The sequence below is a fragment of the Terrapene carolina genome, unplaced genomic scaffold (assembly GCF_002925995.2).
Source record: "Terrapene carolina triunguis isolate 2854851 unplaced genomic scaffold, T_m_triunguis-2.0 Scaffold22, whole genome shotgun sequence".
Taxonomy (NCBI): domain Eukaryota; kingdom Metazoa; phylum Chordata; order Testudines; family Emydidae; genus Terrapene; species Terrapene triunguis.
Window position 1 is genome coordinate 11,766,921 of NW_020664373.1, and position 18,818 is coordinate 11,785,738.

General features: G+C 41.2%; 1 protein-coding gene across 2 annotated transcripts in view; it reads right to left on the bottom strand.

The window, feature by feature from the left end:
* Nucleotides 1-6,986: 6,986 nt before the first annotated feature.
* The window catches only part of LOC112108246 (sex comb on midleg-like protein 2), a 115,758-nt gene continuing 103,926 nt past the window's right edge, over nt 6,987-18,818 (bottom strand). The window contains exons 12-14 of one of the 2 annotated variants that reach the window (XM_029910864.1): nt 13,922-14,203; nt 12,992-13,155; nt 6,987-8,786 (exon numbers count right to left, since the gene is read on the bottom strand). In XM_029910864.1, the coding sequence (XP_029766724.1) occupies nt 8,661-8,786; nt 12,992-13,155; nt 13,922-14,203 (572 nt within the window). In that variant the 3' untranslated portion in view covers nt 6,987-8,660. The remainder of the gene's footprint in view (nt 8,787-12,991; nt 13,156-13,921; nt 14,204-18,818) is intronic. The other variant, XM_026648690.1, reaches the window with a different exon arrangement.

Below are 18,818 nucleotides of genomic sequence, written 5' to 3' on the forward strand. Positions count from 1 at the left end.
CCCCGTCCCGATTTTTCACTCTTGCTATCTGCTCACCCTATCTAGAACTGAAAGTGCAGTGCAGTGTTTATTCAGTCCTTGCCCTCACTTCTGAGACAGCAAACATAGGTGCTTCTTGGGACCAGTTGTCACAGTGATTATGTGCATTTTTTCTGCCATTGTAGCTAGAAAAGAAAAAAATGGTAGAAGTGGGTATGTGCAAGCTTTCAGCTATACCATTTTTTTCTTTTCAGCTCAAAGGATGTGCTATTCCTTCCCTCTTTGTGCTGAATTTCCCCTCCCCCATACCCGTCTTTGATAATGTTGAGTTAGGAGGCAGAGAGATTCATTTACATGCAGGGATGAAAAGCTTCATGCCAGCTTTTGACCAGATGGTGGCAGTATACAGCCTTCCATACAAGCACTGAAAACTGCAGTAGCAGGAGCTACTCTATTTGAAGTAAAACCTACCATGTGCCTCAAAGGACAAACTTTTGCTTAAACTTTGACTCAGTGCAGGATTTCTTACCTAGTGCAGTTGTGGAGTTGCAGAGCAGTAGGGTCCCGGGGTTTACAAATGTACTTCAGAAAGAGATGCGACAATTACAGGTCAGCATAATAAATCAACTGTCACCAGTATGGATGATCCAGATAATACAGGGAATTGGAATCTATGGGTGGTAGGATTGCTGGAAAAATAATTAATGTGTGTGATGGAATACCTAAAGTATTTTTAGGACTTTCTCCACCTATAAGCACCATAATGGCCATCTACACTTCCTGGGAAAGACTCATTATTTGATTATCTTAAAATGATTTTTTTTTTACTTTTTAAAATTGGAGAATCTCTAAGTCTCCCAAAATATGATACATATTTTGTGCCCATTTTACAGATGGGTTATCTGAGGTCGGTGGACAATTAAATAATTTGACCAAGGACTACTAAATGCTATAAAGATTAGACTAAAGTATCAGACTAAATATCCACGCATGATCCTTATTACAACAGAAACACCTACAGTGAAGGAACCAGATGTGCTAGACTGTGAGAAAGCCTGCTTTACAGGGTTGGACGACTACAATCAAGTCTGTTGAAGAAGAAGAGACCATTCCACTGCAGGTATTCATTTAAAATCCTAGTGTCCTTAACGCTGCATAGCCCTTAAGCAGTTCAAATTGTTATTTTTCCATTCACCAGCTAAATTATGTTCCCTTCACTAAGAACTATGAAAGCTGGAAGGGATGACCTTGGAAATTTATCTTAAGGAGCCTTTTAACTTTTTTAACTTATGTCTTCCTTATTGTTTAGTGCTTTAAACATAGTTGAAATGTAGATACCTGCTTTAGTTTATTAGGACAGGTCCACATATGCTTCAGTTATGGCTATGCTGCAGTATCTTATGCTAAAACTACACAGGCGGTAGGGCAATCAGACTTACAGAGAAAATGAAAAATAAAATACCTCTTCCACAACATCAACCTTTGTCTTTTTAATATAATGAACTTTAATCCCTTGACAGATTAATGAAAATGGACAGAGCCGAACATTTATTTAGACATGTGCAGATGTAGAGAGAGTCCTTCCAGGTACGGCAGTTTATCATATGCATGGTTACAAGCCAAGCAATTCTTTGCATACTTAAGCCTTTCCTGGAATGCAAAATTCCAGTGGTTTATTCTGAAGAGTGTTTTACTTTTTCCCAATACCATTACCTCTCCAGCTGGTTGCCAGCATCATGTTTAACAATTACTTTCTCCAGTGGCCTTAGAAAAGTAAGATATCTATTCTACCATTCCCATTTCTTAGTATAGTTGTCCTTTCATAAGTTTCCTAAAAATATTTTAGATTGGATATGGACATGACAATCAAGCAGATTTGAGGTGAGTTTTCAATAGTATAAGGCAAGCAAAACCAGCCAGTGCAAATTCAGAAGCAAAGAATAATAGCGGCTCCCGGACTATGGGCCATGGAGCAGTTGCTGAAAGTCCCAAGAGAGCTGGGGGCGCGGGGAAGACGACACATGGTGCTGTCTCTGCTCCTTGTTGCTGGCTGTTAAGTTGTAGTACCCCCGCAAAACACCCACAGAGCTACTGGCAAAACTCTCCTCTGCCATGAAGCCTACAAAAACCTTGACAAAGTTTAGGCTGTTGGTCAGCACGGTAGGCAGTAGTCAGGGCACAGCACTGTATCACTGTTTACTTATATTCACCTGTTTACATCCATCTATTGGTCTCCTGACTTACACTTCAAGTGTAATCCCCTTGGGGAAGGGACCATCTTTTTGTTCTGTGTTCGTACAGTGCATAGCATGAGGTCCTGGTCTATAACGAGGGCCCCGAGGTGCTACAGTAATATAAATAATAAGTTAAAATTAGGGCTGTCGTTTAATCGCAGTTAACTCACGTGATTAACTAAAAAAATTAATCATGATTTTTGCAGTTTTAATCACACTGTTAAACAATAGAATACCAATTGAAATTTATTAAATATTTTGGATATTTTTCTACATTTTCATATATATTGTATTACGTGTAGTAATTGAAATCAAAGTGTATATTTTTTTTATTACAAATATTTGCACTGTAAAAATGATAAACTAAAGAAATAGTATTTTTCAATTCACCTCATACAAGTACTGTAGTGTAATCTCTTTATTGTGAACGTGCAACTTACAAATGTAGATTTTTTTTGTTACATAACTGCACTCAAAAACAAAACAATGTAAAACAAGTCCACTCAGTCCTACTTCTTGTTCAGCCAATCACTATGACAAACAAGTTTGTTTACATTTACAGGAGATAATGCTGCCCTCTTCTTATTTACAATGTCACCTGAAAGTGAGAACAGGTATTTGCATGGCACTTCTGTAGCCAGTATTGGAAGGTATTTACATGCCAGATATGCTAAACATTCGTATGCCCCTTCATGCTTTGGCCACCATTCCAGAGGTCATGCTTCCATGCTGATGACGCTTGTTAAAAAAATATTGTGTTAATTAAATTTGTGGTTGAACTCCTTGGGGGAGAATTGTATGTCCCCTGCTCTGTTTTACCCGCCTTCTGCCATATATTTCATGTTATAGCAGTCTTGGATGATGACCCAGCACATGTTGTTCATTTTAAGAACACTGTCGCTGCAGATTTCACAAAACACAAAGAAGGTACCAATGTGAGATTTCTAAGGATAGCTACAGCACTCGACCCAAGGTTTAAGAATCTGAAGTGCCTTCCAAAATCTGAGAAGGACAAGGTGTGGAGCATGCTTCCAGAAGTCTTAAAAGAGCAACACTCCAATACAGAAACTACAGAACACAAACCACCAAAAAAGAAAATCAACCTTCTGCTGGTAGCATTGGACTCAGATAATGAAAATGAACATACGTTGGTCCGCACTGCTTCGAATTGTTATCGAGCAGAACCCGTCATGAGCATGAATGCATGTCCCCTGGAATGGTGGTTGAAGCATGAAGGGACATATCAATCTTTAGCGCATCTGGCACATAAAAATCTTGTGACCCTGATATTGCCATGAGAACGCCTGTTCTCACTTGTGGGTAACACTGTAAACCAGAAACGGGTAACATTATCTCCTGCAAATGTAAACAAACTTGTTTGTCTGAGCAATTGGCTGAACAAGAAGTAGGACTGAGTGGACTTGCAGCCTCTAAAATTTTACATTGTTTAATTTTAAAATGCAGGGTTTGGTTTTTTTTACATAATTCTACATTTTTAAGTTCAACTTTCATGATAAAGAGATTGCACAACACTTGTATTAGGTGAATTGAAAAATACTATTTCTTTTGTTATTTACAGTGCAAATATTTGTAATAAAAATAAATATAAAGTGAGCACTGTACACTTTGTATTCTGTGTTGTAATTGAAATCAATATATTTGAAAATGTAGAAAACATCCAAAAATATTTAAATAAATGGTATTCTATTATTGTTTAACAGTGTGATTAATCGCGATTAATTTTTTTAATCACTTGACAGCCCTAGTTAAAACTACATTGAATGCTTTCCTTAAATTACTTCTCCATGTACAAAATGTCTATAGTTAGCACAAGGATGTTATTTGATTATGCAAAGTGGGTTGGGTGGGCTGGGAGAACGTGAATGAGAAAAACTATTCAGATGCAGTCCACCCTATGAAAGCATTTAAGAACCCCTGCTTAATACATTCAACCAAGGCATCCCACACCCAAAAGAAAGAACACACAAATAATCCCCTGCTAAATGGGCCAACATCCGTAGGTTCTTACTCAAGCCTCCATCATACTTTTGCAGGAATAACCCAGATAAAATAATTCCAGTAATCCTATGTAAGATTAGGAATCACATTAAGGAGCCTTCAGGCAGGGCCGGCTCCAGGCACCAGCCCACCAACCTTGTGCTTGGGGCGGCACCTGGAGGGGGGCGGCGCGGCGCTCCGGCCACCGGGGAGAGCGGGGCCACGGCCGGGCTCGCCGCCCTGCCCCCGGCGCTCTGGCCGCCGGGGGGAGAGCCGAGCCCCGGCCGGGGGGAGAGCCGAGCCCCGGCTGGGGCTCGCCGCCCTCCTCCCAGGGCTCCGGCCGCCCTCCCTCCCGGCGCCCTCCCCCTGGCCGCTGGGGGGAGAGCAGAGGGGCTCGCCGCCCTCCTCCCAGGGCTCCGGCCGCCTGGGGGAGAGCGGAGCCCCCGTGGGGGGGGCGGCGGCCCGCGGCTTTTTTGCCTGGGGCGGGAAAAAAGCCAGAGCCGGCCCTGCCTTCAGGCATGAATTTTGAATGTCCCAGGCACCAATCTCAGCTCCAGCAAGATTAGCATGGCTTCCAGGGAGCTTTTGTTTATAAATAATTGGGGGGGGAGCAGTGTTTTTTAATGCCATGAGCATTCAAGGTGATATTCCTGAGCAAATATCTCCTTCTCCCAAGAGTAAATAATGAAGTGCCCTTATTATAAACAACCCTCCTCCCCCCCATATTCATTCAAATCACAGTTTATATAATGTACTGCGGAGTTTTGGTCTATTTCAGCAAAGTACTGTAATAGTTTACAGTTATTTGTAATGAATGTGTTGCAGTTGTAACCATGTCAATCACAACGATTGATGAGCCTCGTCTTAGATAACTCCTTTGTTTCTGTTACACCACATCATTATTCTGCTATGAGAGTTACAAGACTAGTTAGAGATGCTATTGTAAAAAAAAATAAAAAATCAATCCCTAAACTTAATGTCAAGGGGTTAATTTTTAATTTTAGGTTAAATAAATATTTACAGAGTCCTATATAAAACTGATATTGCTACCTTATAACAGCAAGAGGAACTAGAAAAGAAAGAATTATAGAAACGATCAGCCGCAAAACCGTGCCAGCAGCAGAGAACACGTTCCATGTATACTCTTCCTTTTTGCATGTAATCAATATATTTTGAGAGACTGAATTCGAACCACCTCTTGATTATTTTAGCTGGATCCCAACTTCTGTAGTTTTCCTGTCCATGATTTGCTTTGAAGTTACCAATAACTTGATTAAATTACTTCTAAATTGCAAGCTGATTGTTCAGCGCTGGCATCAGAACAATAGACTTCTGTGTAACAGCATTACTGTGTAACGGTAATAAAATCTGAAGTACATTAATTTGTAATTGAGGTCTATGTTAGTTGATATTAAAACATTTGACTTAAATACTTCAGTCTTTGCTTAGACACAGGACACAAGTATGGGTAGCGTTACTGGAAGAACAATGAGCCAGATTCAGAAGTGATGAACACCCACAATTTCAACAGAAGCCCTTGGGAGCACTGGTGATCAAATTGAGCCCCACCAGAATACATACCAAATGCAAGCCTTCTGAATTTAATAGATCCCTGTGGAAACCACAGCCAAAACCAAATCCATGTCCAGTCACTTGAAACTCAAAGGCTAGAATCTGGTTTAATTTATGTATGCCGTCTGTCTGTATGTTTTTTAACTGCATTTTTAAGCATGACCCAGATTCCAGTATATATTTATACATAAGATGAAACACAAGTATAAATCCAAAGGATTCTTATAAAATGCACTTCGTGTACCAGTTATGAACCAGATTTTATCAAGGCACCCATTAAACTGAAAGGAAAATATTCTACTCTACACATCTCACCATTCAAGATTTTGAAAAGAAAAAAAATATAAGTAGTGCCTGATCATACACGAGATTCGTAGGGGTCTCCTGTCCCTTTCAAATTAATGGATATTTGTGTGGAAATGTTGTGAATCATATGAGCAGCAAGACACTGTATACATCACAAATATTTCAAAAACACAGATCCATCTAAGTTCCTATATATTAATTGCTTTTGATAAGCAGATGTTGCAAGATTATATTCCTGTAATAAAAAAAACTTCACATCAGAAGTTTACATGAACTGCCAAGTTCTGCAAAATGCTAGATAATAATGCGAACTATGATGTCTGCACAAATTTTAGTTGAAGCAGAAGTATATATACAATGTCAAACAAAATGGACAATTACAACACTGAACATTTTTTTTAATTATTTTAGATAAGAACATCCAGTTGAAAATAAACAATTAAAAATATATTCTGTTACACCCCTTGGATCTCATGCTATAATACAATGTGAAACTCTAGTACTATGATATTCTAGCATTTCATGTGCACGTATGTGCACACAACCTTTGTACAAATATTTATACCACAGCCATGGAGTGTATGAAAAAGAGGCTACAACTTCATTGTTCTATATGGATGTAGAAAACAGAAAACATAAACATCTTAATTTTATTTATACCAACTATTTGGACAATGCAATAATATAGTTTCAGACCAAATTACTTCCAATGCAATTTTATGAGTGTTATTTCTCACATTAAAAAGTCAGCATAATGCTTAACATATTGATGAAGTGTGGCATAAGCAATATATAACAAATATACTACATATTTCTCCATCATTGTTTTGCCCTTTTCTAGATATAAAGCAGGCATGTGTGTGCTGTCCATCTAAACACATATGTGGACAAAGGATATGTAAAGTAAACCAAACCACATAACCCGTAGTGTTAAATGTTTTGTGATAGCAGAACAAAACAATCCTCAAAGACAAATGAACTTCTAAATGAAAATTGTGTTGCAGTTATTTAAATGACTACTTGGAAATCTGAGAACTACAAAATATGATTTTGCAGGATTTCTGCTAAAACCTGAGGAATATTAAACTAGCAATAAGCAAGGCATTTTCAAACAAGAAATTTGTAAAAAATACACATTTTTTACTATAAGCTTTCATATATAAAAAGACAATAAGAAATATAATAAAACCTATCCATTTAGGACTACATCTTCCCTAGTAAATAGTTATTTATTCTCACTTGCACTACATACAGTACATTCGATTTCCTACACAGAAAATGTACATTTCTTGTCCCTGATGTATATTTTATTGGCAGTGATAGCAAGCTGTTTTATTATCAACACTCACTTCTGTAGCTTATATAAACAGCACCAAGTTTTATGCAAAACAAGAGTATTAGTATGAGTACCACTTCTTCATGACAAGTGAAATATTTAAATTAAAGAAGTAAAAAAACAAGAAACATCAGAACCAAAATGCGTATTTCCAGAAACATACCAGAATAAATGGCTCAGAGCTAAGTAATGAGTAACTGGGAGTTTTGCATAGTACAGGGCACTCTCCTGTATGAATCCACCCATCCATTGATTGTTCCTTACCCCCCAGGAATGGAAAGCAAAGTGGACAGGTGCTAATGAATATAGAAGTACACAAAAAAATTACTGGTTAAAAAAAATTGAACTGTACAGTTTCTCATTATCTCTGTCACAGTGCAAAGTATATTTTAAACACATTTTTAAAAAACTGAATACATATGTACAGTATATATGTATGTATCACACTCGCACACACATATATATACACATAAGCATGAATACAAATATCCATGCCAAGTTCAGCAAAAAGACAGAATGTTTAAAATGTAGGTCTTCTGTTCCATAGAAATTTGGAAGTCTGTTCACCCCAGAACAGTTGGCTGTTTAAAATGGCCAAGAAAATGCCCCCCTGCATAAATTGACAACATACTGTACATTTGTCCTCATAATTCACCAGAGAACTGATAACCACACTTTATAAAAGCTTATATTTGTATTAAAAACACACAAATCAAACAATTCATATGGCTATTCCCTTTATGGAAATCTGTATAGCATAATTTAGATGAATATTACTTTTCTGGAGCACCAGACAAAGAGTATTCACTAAAGAGATGAAGTCTACTGTTGCTTCTTTAAAATTTTCTTATAATGTAAAGTTTTACAGCCACCCCTGTAAAAGTTATCAAACACCTGATGCTGTTTTTTTCCTTTGGGATTAAGCTGTTTTGGTTCTAAATGTGAATGTGTCAGTTGAAGTCTGTAGCAGAGAATGGATTTCTCAGCATTGTGTGTGAAGTTAGTACTCATGAAAGCATTGTGTTTTTTAAAAAACACACAACAGCAATTGGCTTTTTGTGTGACGTTTCTAAAACATTTTAGAACACTAGAATGTAACAGTCCTTTTCACTTGAGAGGAAACTTTGCAAACTGAAGACGGTTTATGATGACAAAATATTCTTAAATAAAGAACATGTCTGTGAACCTGAGAGTTAAGTCTGATATGAATACGTACATTACTGTGTCTCCATTGGCTAGTACTTTCCTTGTTTAAGTCTCTCAATATGGTAGCATAGCTTTAATGCTGGCCCCAACTTCAGTCCCATATATTTCATTATCATATCGCTCCTTAGTAACAGTAGTGCCTTTCCGTCAATTTCCTACGGAAGGAATAAATACAATATACAACTGCTTTAACAGGTTACATGATATAATCAAAAAGTATATTGTATTAGTTTATACCATAGTAAAACTTTATGTAGCGTATATAAAACAGTAATTTACTATAATTTAATAACTCTGATGGCTATTAAAACCAAACTGATTTTTATTTAAATATTTATTTTAGTGTTTTCTAAGGCACCTTTTGGTAGGTACTTGAGAGGTTTGCACAAGTCAATAATAAAAGGAATTAGACAAAACCAGATACTGTAACCAAAACAAAGGTAACTGGCCCAAGAGGAAAATCTGGAAAGGAAGAGCTGCTAAAGAAGGGAGGCCTCTCTAGTCAAAGATGAAATGACCCAAACACTGAGGCCTTGCACTGAACCTTGAAAACAGCTGTAGAGAGACTCTGGCATGCATGCAAACACCCACACCCACAGAGGAAGGGAGTTATACATCATCTAGGTCTGTGACACAAGACAGATTGTCCAGCCTAAACCAGATGGAATGTTAGGATCAAGAGCAAGGACAACTGAACAGATTTCTACTGCCTTGAAAGAAGCTGTTGAAGTTGGACAGGCCTAAGTTATTAAAAGCTCTACATAGTATTGGCAATTCAGCAAATATTTCCCTAAAATTGCATACTGAAACCACTTAAAAAAAAAAAAAAATAGGCTGAAAAATACGATGAAATGTGATCCCTATTCCAAAAATGTCCAGAAAAACCAAGAAGGGGAGGTGGTTTTGGTTTTTTACATCTATCTATATCAATCTATCTATATTTCAGTATCTTGAAGTTTCCTTTGGACCTAGCTTCCTCCAAACTTAAATGAATGTTTGTTATGAACTGGTGCAGATGAATGCGAAATGTTACCATTTTACACCCATTTTGCCCAGGTGTAAAGGAATACACAAGGCAGTAGAGACTCTGGCTCGTTGGGTCCACAATAAAAAAAAAAAGCCAGACACTTCTTGGTGGGGACACTGCCATTTTGAGATGACAGTAGTTCTCTATTAGGCAGCCCATCATGTAACCCACACAGTGAAAGGAAAATGGGGCAGAATGAAAGGAGTATACAGGGACTGACGTGCACAGTTAGAGCTACTAACTTTTGACCTTCCTAAATATATCATCTAGCTAGTTCTAGTGAAGATTTGCACCGTCTTGGCTAGATCAGACCAGGTAAATGCTTTTCATTATTGTTTTTAACCTTTCTTCTCTCTCCTAATAAAACTGTGTTGTCTAAATGCAACCAAGCTTTGCATTTGATTGTTAATATTAAGGATCAGCTGTCCTGGGTGAGAAGTGGAATACAGATAGGGACCGTAAATCTCAAAGAAACTCCAGTTGCAAGTGATCGGACTTTGTCAGTGCCCACAGATCCCGGGGTTTGGTAGGAGCCAGGAATGATGGTACCAACAGAACACAGTCTGGTACTGATGGAGCCCAAAGTTTACGGGCTTTCTTGTTGTGCTTCTGGCACTTAGTATGCCCTAACTCCTCATGAGCCGAGCTGGTAAGCTTGCTTACGGCAGAGTCAGACTTCTCTGAAGTGGACTTTGGGAAGCCTAGGTTTCATGCTTATGAGAGTGCTTCCTGACAAGACCCCACCATGGGCTGTCCCACACCAGAGTCAGACTTTGCAGTAGGAGGCACACTCCTTGCTGAGTCAGGCCAATGTGCGGGGGCATTCCCCGGCCTGGATCTGATTGGGGTCTCATGGCCTTCTCCATGAGGTATTTGTGGAGACGAAGTTCCCACCCTTTTTGGGTATGGCTGGGAAATGATCAGCAAGTACTGTACCTTGCCGCCATGTTAGCTTCCCCAAGGCAGTGCAGGCAGTGCTGGTGGTCAATGCTGATCAAGAAGGATCATGGGCAGGAAGCACACAGTTTGAAGCCTGGAGTCCTGGACATAGTCCGGTACTTGAACGGGGTACCGGGGAGAGGGTCCCCCCAGGAGACTAATCTAATGCTAAACAGTAAAAACTATTAAAACTGTCAAACTATTTGCAAACTAGATGATTCTTATTTTGTAGGCCGAAGACAAAGCTGCAGACTCTAAAGGTTCTGACCCAAACCGTGCGGCACTGAGAAGGAACTGGAGAGGCGTTTGGTCCACCCTGCCCTTTATCCCCTCGGTTGGAGACATGAGGTGAGCCAGGGCGCATGTGCGGACCAGCAGACACTACTTTCAAATTCTCCAGCTCTGGGCACATGAGTAACCCACAGTGGAACAGAATAGGGACCATCACTCAAAGAAGACGCTACAGTTACTATCTCTAGAAATACCGTGGATGGAAGTCCTTGTGGCCCTCAAATGATGGGGCACCAGGGAACACCGTACTCATTGTATAGTTAGTAAGGCCTGGTCTAGACTTAAAAATTATTCTGACAAAGCTATGGCCCTCAAGGAGTGTGAACAATTCATACCCTTGAGCTAGGGTGACTTCCCATGCCAAACTGGGCAGGACAGATCAGGAATGCAGAGTTCAAGTCCTGATCTTGGGGGCAATGACTCCAGGACAGCATTTGTCCCAGATTCCCTGCGGTGCTGCTCCACACCTGCATAAGGCTCAGGATCAGCGCCAGCCTCTTTCCGGTGGGAAGGCCCATGTGGACCTTGACCCCCCTCGCCACGAGGCCACGCCCCCTGCTTCTTTTCTCCCCCAAGGTCCTGCCCCTGGCCAGGCCAGAAGCTGGAGACAGGCAGGAGTAAGAGCAGCCCAGGGAGCCCACACCTATCACCTGCCCTGGGCACCTGACAGCAGCCCCTAGCCCAAGGGCGGGCAAACTTTTTGGCCTGAGGGCCACATCGGGTTTCGGAAATCGTATGGAGGGCCAGTTAGGGGAGGTTGTGCCTCCCCAAACAGCCAGGTGTGGCCCGGCCCCACCCCCCACCCCCCCCCCCCCCCCCCGCTTCCTGTCCCCTGACAGCTCCCCAACCCCCATCCAACCAATCCTTCCTGACTGCCCCCCTGGGACTCCTGCCCCCCTGGGACTTCTGCCCCCATTCAACCCCTGTTCCCCGCCCTCTGACCGCCCTGACTCCTATCCACACCCCCGACCACCACCCCGAAAGCCCCTGCCTTCTATCTAACCCCCTCTGCTCCCTGCTCCCTGCTCCCTTACCGCGCTGCCTAGGCACCAGTGGCTGGCGGCGCTACAGCCACGCCACCCGGCTGGAGCCAGCCATGCCACCGGGCAGCACAGAGCACCGGGTCAGGCCGGGCTCTGCAGCTGTGCTGCCCCAGGAGCTTGCAGCCCCGGCGCCCAGAGCATTGCGCCGCCGGCGGGGCGAGCTGAGGCAGCAGGGGAGGAGGAACGGCAGGGGGGTGGCCGGGGGCTTGCCTTCTGGACCAGTAGCACAGGGGCAAAGCAGGAGGGTCCGGCGGGTCCGATGTGGCCCACGGGCCGTAGTTTGCCCACCTCTGCCCTAGCCTGTGTCCCTGCCCCCTGGGGCATGCTGCCCAGGGCAGGTGCAGGGTCTGGGGCTCCCCACAGCAGCCCGGGCTCCCTGGGTGGCTCTTACTACTGACCAGCTCTGGCTTTTGGCCTGGCCAGGGGCAGGGCCTCGGTGGGGAGAGGAGCAGAGTGTGGAAGCTCGGGGGGAAAGTAGGAGAAGGGTGCTGGGCCTTGGGGAGGAAGAGGAGGAGCAGGGGGCAGGGCAGGCCCACGGAGGGGAGTGGGGCTCCTGCATATGTCCTGCTTTTGCGTTTTGAGCGCCATAGCTGTGCGGACCTAACCCTGGTGTAGATGCAGATAGACTGACAGAAGAATGTTTCCGTCGAACTTGCTACCATCACTCAGGAAGCTGGAATTCCTACGGCAATGGACAAACCCATTCTCTCACTGCAGGAAGCATCTACACTACTGCACTACAGCAGCATAGCTATGGCAACGTAGCTGTACCACAGTAGCAGAAGTAGTGTAAACATGGCCTAAGCAACAGCTGTTTAGAGCAGTCTAACAAATTCACTGCATAGAGCAAGTAAATGGGGGGGGTAAGAGTTCCCAGGCTTAGCAAAGCTTGAAGACACTTTCTAGAGAAAGAAAATCATCTCTCATGAATTTATATGTGGGTGGCATCTGCCCCACCTTTCATTTCAAATGCAATAATAGCAGGGAAACTCACACAAACTTCCTGCGCAGATCAGTCATGTGCTCAAGTCTAGCAGAATAGAAATAGAAAATATCATACGTGTCTCCTGAAGAGTTCTGCATGGGGTGCTAATGCCTGAGGATCAGCTTCTTTCACAAATCGCATCACTTCCTCTATTGACCAGGTAGAAGGATCCTTATTTGGTACTCGTGAGGGTTCCCTTTTTAGTGCACTGAGATCAGGACCTGTTGTAGAACTTGCAGCTTAAATGTAAAACATTGGCAAAGGGAGAAATGTTGTAAGTGTCCATGTAGTAAAAACACATCCTTGCAGACTCAAGTGAATGGAAAAATACAACATTGTTAGTGTCCTGTATTAGTAGCAGTCCTCTCTCTTCTACCAGTGTATCAACCTGGCTAAGATCAATCAAATTCTTTTACAATTTATTAAAATGAAAAATATTTGATTTTCCTTCTAAAAAGTCATCGAGATGTTCTATTTGGGCCACAGCATGAATTTGCATTCAGATGACTTCTACAACTGCAGATACACCCAATGGCATAAGTGTTAGCATATGGATCAATTTGAGACATTTGGTTCCTAGCTCCCACGACACCAGCAGCTGGGAATGCTATGCAGGAATGCAGTGCTCCCTGAGGGAAGGGAACCCCTCACTGCAAATTTCAGTGACCCTTTGGCCAACTTGGCCGCAGTACTTGAGAAGCTGAAGAAGGAGCTGTAACCAGCACTGCCCAGCCAGGCAGGCTGCAGGGTCTTTGATAAGCTAGCAGAGTAAAAAATCATATGCAGGATTTCTCTGCCTTGTACAGTATTAGAGTTAACAGGCTTAAACTCTGTATTCTGAAATCACGTTAGATGGTCTGACATGTTTGGCAAAGTCTGACTACTTATGTGAAGTCTTGGATGTCAAAACACTTTGCTTCATAATTCATAACCCACTGACTTTGCAGACTGCTAAAAAGTAGGTTAGCAAAGCACATATTTTAAAAGGTTAAGTGTATGCCATACCTTCAATCCTCCTCTGCATTCGATTCCTGTTGACTTCATAGTAACTGCTGTTCCCAGCAGAGCTTGATGACAGCCTGTGTAGGATTGGGGCTGAGTTTGAAGCAGCAGTCACCGGCTGAAGGGAATTCCTGTAATATGCTGCACTCCCTGAGATACGATATTCAGTGGAATTTCGGCGGGTTGGGCTTGAAGGATTTACTGAATTGAGTGCAGAATCCATAGAGTCCTCAGAAAATCGGTGTTCTTTGGGAGTGCCATTTTCTTCAGTTGGCAATGTTTCTGCTACATAATATGAGTAACACAAATACTGATCTGTTCAACATGTTAGATTTTTGTAACCTTGTTATTTAATTCCATGCTACTTATTTTTAACACTAACTACAATTTTTAAACCTGTCAACAAGCTCCCCATAAAGCAAGCACCAAATACAAGTAGCACCATTCTCCTTCTCTTATTAAGTAAAAGTAGTCAGTAGGAAGTTCCTAAAATACATTTAAAGTTACATCTGTAAAAAAACCTGATTATTGTAGAGTTTGATGAGAGCTTGAAGGTTACTTTGGATCATATAAAACATATGAATTTTCAATACTTCATTTCACTATCATTTCATTCTATACAAAACAAAACTATATTATCAACAAAGGGGGAGAGCTGATTCTCTAAGAATTATCTGAAGGTAATATCAATATATTTGCGGTTATAGGCATAGACATCATCACCAAGGAAGCATATCCACGGTTTAAACATTTTTTCTAAAGCGCAGCCATTAAGCCTGTGTTATGTTTATCCTGTAAGAGATTTTTAATATGAATAAAAGATAAACCTACTGTGTAATATTTAATTTGCCTAGTCTAAACAATATAGAGAACCATCAACTTCTAATCAGAAACAAGTGTGCAATTGTGTATCTATAGATCATACTATCTTCAGATACAGTGGCCCTCTTTATGAAGTCAACAGATTGCAAACAGTTGCCACAATTATTTCCTGTATTGAGGAAAATCCTGGTATTTCAGATACTGCTGTGCTGATTATTAAGAAATACTGACCACTGTACTCCACTTACACGCAGGCAACTCTTTTCTGCATATGAAAATATAAATGAAACAAATCAATTAAATACATTCTGGCTTAAGAAAGAGGTAACAACTCTTTGATAAAACTTGAAAAAGGAAGTGTTTATCAGCTAATCTCTAGTCTTTAAAACATATTCTCAAACTCCACTTGGATGCTTCACAGGACTGAGTGCAGAGCGTAGCCATACTGCTTTTGAGTTAGCTAAAGGTTGTTGCTATACAGCAATATAACAAAGTCCTTCCACCTGCCCATAGGGCCTGAGCGTTTGGTCTGTTTCAGGTTTTTTTAAATCATGACTGTTGAAGACTAATAATATAGTCTGATTAAAGCATGGCCCGGATCGGTCAATATGCTATTTGAAAGAAAAGAAATTAGTTGGCAAGAAATGGTTCCATTTTTTAGCAATAATCTCTCTCTGCTCACGTTAGACAAACATCTAGCACTGAGAAAGAAAAAAGAAGGGGAGTAATGATGAATAAAATTAAGAAAAACTTTCCACTTCAAAGAAAACTGCGTTGAGATCCCAGCATAGAGTATCCACCTGCCAAAAGCAGCATCTCTAGGAGCAAGAAAATATATATTACACTTGCTCATGAAAGTGCAAATGCTAAACCCATCCTGCCACCCTGCAAATCTTTTCAGTACATGTGTACATCATATATACCCAAGATGCAGTCTTTACTCTTTTGGATAAAGACTGAACTGCTGTGAAATACGCTTCTAAAACGCATGCTCTTTACTCTTCTAGCAATTGTAGCTTTCATTTATTTCCTGCATCACACCAAGATCTGGAATTAAAATGATGGTAAAAGAACCGTTTTCCTGAAAACTTGTGATGTTTTCACATGTGGCTTTAGAGGTCTACCATATGCAGATGCACTCTTTGTCGAAACTTGGTTTAGAAATATTCTTGAGATCTGGAAGCACTGGGTTTATTTTAGCAGTGATTATTTATAATCCTGAAGGAAAATAAGAAATAAGAAATTCTCTCTATGGTTTAAGCAATTAATTAATAAATCCTTCTTGCTGACATAACCCAATTGCTAAATGAAGAAAGAAGGGTTTCAAGGGCTGTGTATTTGGTTACCTCTGCTTAGAACACCAATTTTCTGTCACAAATATTGAGTAAGACTGGTTCAGGCCTTAAAAGCTTAGACTTTCCAGAACTGGACTAAAAGGAAAACTATCACTGTGCAAGAGATTAAAAAGTCTGCTAGACATGCATCTATATCAAAAGGTGAAAACATCCTCCTCTTGGCTACTCAGGGCCGCATATAATATATCCCTACCCCTTTAAGTTTTCCAATTTAAAACATCATTGAACTGAAAACCAATAGTAACCACACTCTACACAAAAGTTCAGAGAGTTTTCAAGATGTGAAGTCAATGATTAGCAATAAAAAAAAAAATCAGAGGACTTGAAAAAAACAGGAGAAGCTAGAAAATGAGACATCATTGCTGGAAGTTTCAGTCTGGGAAGTAAAAAAAAAGGGGGGGGGATCATAAATGAATATATAAATGCTGAATAGAAGAGTTTGAGAATCAACTGTAGATATAAATCTCAGGATATTTGGTTTGTAGAATAAATTAACTGGAGGGGATATACTGCAATAGGGATTAATGTTTGGAACCCTTTGGCTTAACCAGCATACAACTTCTAATGCCTTAGAAAGGGTCCATTTTATTGCAAGGAAGCAGCGGACCCTGTTAGGAAAAAAATAAAATGTATTTTTTTACTCGAGACACTAAGAAAGCAGAAAGACTGTCACAGTGGATAATGTTACATGAGACTCATATTTTACTTATCCAGATTATGCAGCCTTATCTCTGAAGTCAGAGACCTTGGAGATAATGGTGGTGTCTGAGATGAAGACTTCTTTAAGACATCTTCATGAAATTCTGTGACAGATGAGATTTTTTTCTTTTCAATATTAGGGATTTGAACCTCTCCTGAAATAGGCCTTGGATTCACATATGCAAGGTAGGAAATTCACAGAAGTCAGAATTTAAGGCCTGAAGTGCTACCAGATCATCTAGTCTGACGTCCTGTGTATCACAGGCCACCAACACCACCCAGCACCCACACACTAAACCCAGCAACCAAAATTAGTCCAAAGTATTGCAGCCTACAGGAGACTAAACTATTATGTGCCAGAGGGAGAGGTAGGAGGTGCACCAACGCCCCCGCAATGGCAGGGAATGGATTAAGAGAGCTATACGCTGCACAGGAAGGCAAGCCCCCCGCCTCCTCCCTCCCCCGCCTCCCACAAGATCAGTGCCAATCTGACCCGGGGAAAATTCATTCCTGACCCCACATATGGCAATCAGTTAGACTCTGAGTATGCAGGCAAGAATTAGCGAGCCCAGCACCTGAGAGAGAGAGAGAGAAAGAATGCTCCGTACCATCCTAGCGCACCAGCCCACCCCATCCAGAGTCCCATCTCCAGCTATGGCCATCTCTGATGCTTCCGAGGAAGGAGACAAAACAATCCAGAGTACACTGGGGCAAAATAATCTCTTCCTGACCCCTGCAGGTGACCATCTGAAACACTGAAGCATGAGATTATAGGGATATAAGACAAACTGGTAATAGCCTGTGGGGACACCTGAAACATTTGTATAAACAGGCATTCAGATAAACAGAAGTGTTATTTTGAGCTGGATTCCTGCTGCAGGCTGGAAGGCAGTAAAGGTCTGGGTACAGCTGGGAAGCAGGGGGCTGAAAAGTCACGCAGGGGCACTGTTTTGTCCGACTGGCTACTGTTGTTACCCTTCCAGGTTATGAGCCAAGGAAAGGCGACACCGTGTCAGATCTTCTCCTGCACACCCACCTGCCCTATGGCTGTCCCAGGGCCCAGGCTGCCTGTTCTGGGCAGTGGCTGGACATGGCCCGAGTGGTGATTGTGATGTTGGCAAGATCTCTGCCCTGCTGGTCACTGGGAAGGGCTGTGTCCAACACTGTGGGGCTGTGTGATGGGAGGAGTACAGACTAGTGATACCCTTGTGGATAGGGCGGGTTACATGGACTGCACTTTGAACTGGACACAGTATTGCAAATATCCCTGAGCAGATTACGAAGAAAAAGCGTTGCTAAAAGAAGATCCTTTCCAACAGATATTCTTGGTCTTTCTTGCTAACCAGCCTGTGAGTGAGAGATCTGAAATTACCTCCCAATTTTCAGTAGAGGACACTGCCTTAAAAGGCTGAGTGGGAGACATACAACACTGGAGAATATTTTGCCTCATAAAAACCTTATTGAAAACTTATCAAAATGTGTGAAGACAACACAAATTCTGATCCTTAAATATGGCAACACATTTATTTTCCCTACAGATTTTTTTTTGGAAATCCAGGCAACCATACTTTATAATAAATGAACTACTAGTTCTTAAAACTTCCTTGTACTATATAGTTATTAGACCTGTATATTGAATAGGGATAGGAAAGTGATCAAGCTTATTTTGAGTGCACAGGATTCCTTACCGGATGCTGCAGCTAACTGGCCTACATTTGAATCATACATTTTGGTTTGCTCCAGTTTGAGCAACCCTATTTTAGTACAGCTACGTGTACTATATTTATTCATGGACATACCCAGACTCCTCTAAGTCCATTAGAAATGTCTGACTCAATTCCACAGATTTATTGTATGTATAAAATAGTATCTCCTTTTTATATCAATTCTAAATTTGCTACCAATTTCTATGTCCCCTGCTTCTGTTGTTATTAGACTAGAAAAGAAATGACTGATCTGTCTTAAATAAGCCTAGCATTTATCCTCATCTCCTCTTGCTCTCTAAATATAGTAAAATGGCTCCA